At 28.6% G+C, this 6,000-nt stretch overlaps 1 protein-coding gene across 1 annotated transcript; it reads right to left on the bottom strand.

Moving 5' to 3' along the window:
* Positions 1-402: 402 nt before the first annotated feature.
* On the bottom strand, positions 403-2,154 carry LOC130950916 (classical arabinogalactan protein 9-like). The gene is made up of 2 exons (XM_057879517.1): positions 1,528-2,154; positions 403-705 (listed from the first exon to the last, which is right to left on the bottom strand). Exons 1-2 carry the CDS (start codon positions 2,095-2,097, stop codon positions 622-624), a joined length of 654 nt encoding a protein of 217 aa, XP_057735500.1. The 5' UTR covers positions 2,098-2,154; the 3' UTR covers positions 403-621.
* Positions 2,155-6,000: the final 3,846 nt, after the last annotated feature.

Raw genomic sequence — 6,000 nt, 5'->3', positions numbered from 1 at the left:
GAAAATCGAAAAAAAATGAAACAAGAATATCAGTGATAAACGCAGGTAAAACAACGAATGAAAAGGCGAAGAGAGAACGCACGAAGGAGATCGAACAAATTTGGCAAAAAACTCGTTTTCATGGAGGAAGAAGAAGAAGAGTCGTTCATAATGTATGGTGAGTAACGCGCTTTAGAAATAGGAAGTGGTTGAATAATATGCGCATATTTATTCTTGAATGTGGGAGTAATACACGTATATTTTGTTGGGTTTATACCAATTTATAAGACTTGTAAATAAAAAAAAGGTTTGTATGTATAATAACCAAGCGTATAGTTAAAGAAAGTAAGATAACAGAGTACAATCATAATAAAAGGAAAGCAGGATGAGAATAAGAAAAAAAAGATTATTAGACAGCAAATGAATAGGAAAATTTAATAATAAAGTGAAATGATAATAGACATATCATGGTGACATAGAAAATAACTCCCAAAACCCCTCAAAAGAATGCAAGCGAATAATGAAATGAATAATATATAGTGATCAGTGATATAAACTCCCCATATATGTATAATATGATAGCTAGAAAATGGTATATATAGAGAGGGAAATGGCAAAATGATGGTAGCAATTAGAAGATCTCTACAGCAGTAATGATAAAAGAGCCGATCCCAATCCAAAGCTCCCAACCATCTTTTTGGATGACCACAATTTCTCTACTCCACTCTGCAAATTGAAATTCGTTCACTTATAAGTTTAGTCTTATTATAATTAATGCATCAAACACAAATATGTATGTGCCAAGAGGCAAATTAAAACAAAAATCTAGCTTGAAAAATAATAAAAAGAGAGATCATATATTATTCAAATTCAATTATCTAAAAAACGGTTATGAAATTGCTTTTTTTATATAAAATATAAATAATTATACTTTTAACATATCTGTCAAATTTTGAATAAGATTTTTTTAATTTGTTTAAATTTTTTACATAAGTATTTTTTTATTTGTTTTGTATTTTTTTTAAACAATAATAAAAATTAAACTTATTTTAAGTAATAAATATTTTGATATTATTTTATCACAGCGATAAAATGATATTATAACTATCTGATAATTAAAAAAAATGAAACATGATGTAATATATCTTAATATTCTAGTATTCAGCTAAAGATACAAAATAATAAATTATAATAATAAAAAATCATACTAAATATATATTAAAATCAATTGCTAAAATCAATTATCAACGTAGAATATATATTAAAATATAAAATATATATTAAAAATAAATTAAATTATACATGTATTTATTTATAATAATTATATAATAATAATGAACTAACTCAAATAATATAATCTCTTCATTCTACCTAAAAATTTTGAATTTGAGTTTCACTCCTCATTTTAGAAAGTGGTTAATTTTAATCAGGTGATCTTGGTGGATAAATATAATTTTTGAATAACGAAATATGGTTCATCAATCATCATGATCATTAGCAAAAAAGTAACTATAAGATCATCAGAAAAAGAAGAGTAGTGAAGCTTACACTATCGCTAACCGGAGCGAGAGATGCCAAGCTGGGACCGGGAGCTCCAGCAGCCGGTGAGAGAGCAGGGACCGGCGATAGTGCAGGTGCCGTACTCTTCAGAGGAGCAGGAGAAGTTGCCGGAGGAGATGAGAGAGGGGTTGGCGTGAGTGCGGGAGGAGGGACGGCGGGTGGTGGTACTGCCGGCGGTGGTGTGGCTGGAGGTGGAGAGAATGGTGGAGGAGAGGCAGGGGGTGGAGAGGCCGGAGGAGGAGATGCGGGTGGCGGAGAGGAGGTTACCGGCGGAGGAGTGGCTGCGGGTGGAGGAGACGACTGTTGTTGTGGGGGAGGAGATGACTGCTGTTGTGGGGGCGGAGATGATTGCTGCTGCTGTGGAGGAGAAGACTGAACGGGGGGAGCAGGAGAAGATGGAGGAGTGGGAGGAGCCGGGGTGGAGGTCGGTGGAGAAGGGGGGGTGGTGGTGGGAGTTGGAGGAGTTGGGGGAGATTGTTGTTGTTGTTGAGCAGCGACTCCGGCGGCGGCCACAATGCAGACGAAAGCGGCAAACAGAATGGTTGGTCTGTCCATCATGGCACTTCTCCTTCTTTTCTTCTTCAAAGTTGGGAGGGTTAAGTGGAAGAGGCAAGGAGAGAAGAAGAAGAATATATAGGCGTAATGGTAATTGAGTGACACACAAGCTTTTCAATATCGGACAAATTTTGCTCTATGTGGATATGCTTAATGGGATCATGTGGGATCTTCTTCTTCATCCATGCATTACTATCAATATATATTTTTTAGGTAACTCCTCTAATGAAGATGACAAAAACATCTTCTTAGGATGATCTTTGTTTAAAAAGTATAACTTATTTATTTTGTAACACTTTAAACAAAGGTAATACTTTTACTTCAAATAAAATTAAACCATAGCTACAATCTATTATCCAATGATTAAAATAATATATATTCACATGATAACAATGGTTAAATCTTTATTGGAGTAGCCACTATATTTTTATTGTATAAATATTAATGCTACTTGTATTACATTAAAATTAATTACTAAATTCATTCGGTTATCAGTATAAAATATATATTAAAATATAAATATATATTAAAAATAAATTAAATCACAAATATTTTTTTACATAAATATATTAGTAACTGATTTTAATAAATTATTTTGATGTATAAATAATATTTTTATGGTATAAAATATTTAAAATTAAATTTCTTTAGCAAGGTACTCTAGAGAAACATATATAAAGCTAGCGGGCTAAAAATAGAGAAAGATTAGGGATTCAAAATTTCTTGTTTTTGTTTATTACTTAACTATATATCAAGTCAATTCTTTTAAATTAATAATCTAAACCACATACTTTTTAATTTTTAATATTTAAATTTTTTAATTCCTTTTAGTCTTACATTATATATGTAAATTGGTGTCAATTTTTTTCAAGTATCATTCTTATATATTTATAAAATATTTTTTTTATTTCTAATATTTAAATTTATTTTTTTATTAAAAATTATCATATTTATTATTATTATATATATTAATTTTTTATTTTTACTAAAAATGGATTAATAAGTGTGTGTCTATTAGTTAGTCTACTAAAACTTATTACAGTGTGATTAAAGAGAGATAAATAAGATAGAAACTTATATGTAATTATTTTTATACGAAGTTGATATTTAAAAATTATTAAATAATTTAATAAATTTGATTAAATTATTATCTAATAATTTTTAACTATTAACTTTTGTTAAATTAATAATGTGAGTAATGGTTTTCCTTGCAGTATCCTATCAAATTAAAACTAAATAAATAAATAAAAAATATGTATTGTTTTATATTGCATAGATATTGTTTTAATTAAGTCGTTAATGAATTAAGTACCAACCTTATTTAAGTTTGAAATACTATTTAAATAAACATCAATAATTAAAGTACTGTATGCACTATAATTTCGTGCTTCTAACATTACATGACTATTAATGCAGTAATCTTTTTTCGATTTTCATAATGTATTTACAATTTTCATGGACAACGAGTGATTAGCCATTAAAGATATAAGTGACTATATGGAGAAATGATAAATAGGCCCTAACAATGAATTATATGTTATGATGACATTACATACAGTAGCCACCAAAATGATTATGGGGGCACATGGTAATGCTGATTAGAAGACATGTAAATAATTGGCATACTTTCTTTTATATGAATAATCCGAAATGCATTAACTGTAATTAATTGATTACATCTTTGTTCCTTTCCGAGAACAATATAGGATAAGATACTGAAAATAGGACAAAATAAGATACTGATGGATAGAGATACAAAATTTTATATTCTTGTATTTTGTTTGGCGATAAACTAGTACAAATTATGAAAATTTAATTTATTCTCATTTTTTTCATTCAAAAAATTTGAGATAAAAAATATAATAATAAAAAATATAATTATGAAAAATTAATAAGAATAATGAAAAAAAAATAAAAAATAAATTGTGTTTTTTGTTAAATTCTTTGTATTCTTTCTAGCAAGATAGACACAAAATACATTAATTTAATGTCTATAGACACATTATCTCTGTCCATGTCTCTTCTACTAAACACAATTTTATATCTCAGTATTCGTGTCTTAGTGTCTTGTCTCTATAAACAAACGCAGCCTATTAAACGTTTAAGTTATTAGGTATTGGTGCCCCTTAACTAACAGAGTTATGCTCTGTTACGTTGTTGTGCTGATTTGGGTTGGGGAACCGGAAACACATTTGCAAGCACATTATTGGGTGAGTGTTTCAGATAGAGAAAGAAATCGTAATCGGTGGGTAGTATTTACATTTGAAGTAGTTCATGTCCCAATTTCTGATGCTCAATTTTGTGTGCTACGTGTACGCCGGTAAATGTGGAAAATGATTGTCTACCTCTACCATTTCTATTCTTATTTATTTATGTTATTATGTACATATACATGTTTCGAGTGTCACCAAAAAAAAAAAAAAATACATGTTTCGAGTTTAATTAATTTTTATCTTCTTTTTATTAACTTACACTGACATACCATGTGTATGCGGTATACCTTGTTATTCTGAAGCTCTCATTTATTTTGTAGCACAAGATCTCTGTGTGCGTGAACAAGTATATATATAATTATAAGTGGAAATTCAGGTGTACTCGATCTCGCTGAAAGTTAATAATTGAAAATTTTTAGATAATTTGATTGATTTGACTAAATTTTTATCTAACAATTCTCAACTATTAACTTAAAGTGAAATCTACTGCACCACCTGAGTTTTCATCATAATTATATATACATGCATGCTATTGTAAGATTTAATTTTCACAGTGGTGAGTGATGAATACTTTCATATCGGTGTGTTTGTCAATTATAAGCATAATCATATAAAAAGAATAATGTAGGAAGTGTGGGTCATGCGTGTGGCTTCATTCTTTAGTGGTGTGGTGTCTCATGGCATGTGTAATTTGTACGCTACGTTGGGGACTTGAGGCTGCCACAAAGAAATATATGAGGGTCCGGTTGGTACCTGAACCTCCTCATATATACTCATGTTTTATTCTTGGTGGTATCAAGTAATAAACAATAAAATCAACTTGGAATTGTTTACTCGTCTATTTAAATAAGTGTCAAAAATTTAAATTTTGTGCAATAATTTATTGACCAACTTAGATTAGTGTTTGACCAGTTAAATTAGAAGATAAAGTGACAAACAAAAAAGTAATAAACAATAAGTATAGAAAATTAACTTTTATTTAGTTAATAATAATAATTTTTTATTTTAAAATTATTTTTTTAATTTTTAATTTATAAAAATTTTAAATTTTAAATTTAAAATAATAAATTATTTAAAAAATTAATTGATATGGACCCAAAAAATATTTCACTTTCTAGTTAACATCCATAATAAAAGAGTAGCTTTAAATGCATCAATGAAAAAAAAATGGTATGTATACAATGCATGCTTAAAAAAAAAGAATTATTATAATTTTTATTTTTCATCAAATTTTTTTAAAGAGAGATATTGTATGTTATTGGAAAAAACTACTAATGGAAGAATAAAATTCAAAAACACTAAAAACATACTCATGAAAAATAGCGTTATTGAAAAAAAATCATTTTGTTAAATTTGTCTAACAAATCAAATATTGTATATAGATATATACTACTTGACAAATTTGTGTGTTTATGTGGATAATTCTAAAAGTAATTTCATACTTCATTTTTAGTTTGCCGAGAAATGATAAATATATAGTTTGAAAAAATACGATTAAATTTTAATAACAAATTACAGCCTAAAGAAGAGATGATTAAAACTTAGATTTTTGAATGAGTTGCAGGCAGCCATATAATATAATCACAGCCTCAGAGCACCCAGCTTTGGTAGTGGGGACTTCAGCCTCTGCTGGTAATGAACATGATTATTCATTTGGATTCACGTGTCTTGTTTGCTTTGGTTGAATGAAAGT

This window comes from Arachis stenosperma, chromosome 9 (assembly GCF_014773155.1).
Source record: "Arachis stenosperma cultivar V10309 chromosome 9, arast.V10309.gnm1.PFL2, whole genome shotgun sequence".
NCBI lineage: Eukaryota > Viridiplantae > Streptophyta > Magnoliopsida > Fabales > Fabaceae > Arachis > Arachis stenosperma.
Note: the sequence above shows the minus strand (reverse complement) of the source record. Positions and strands in the feature narration are given on the sequence as shown.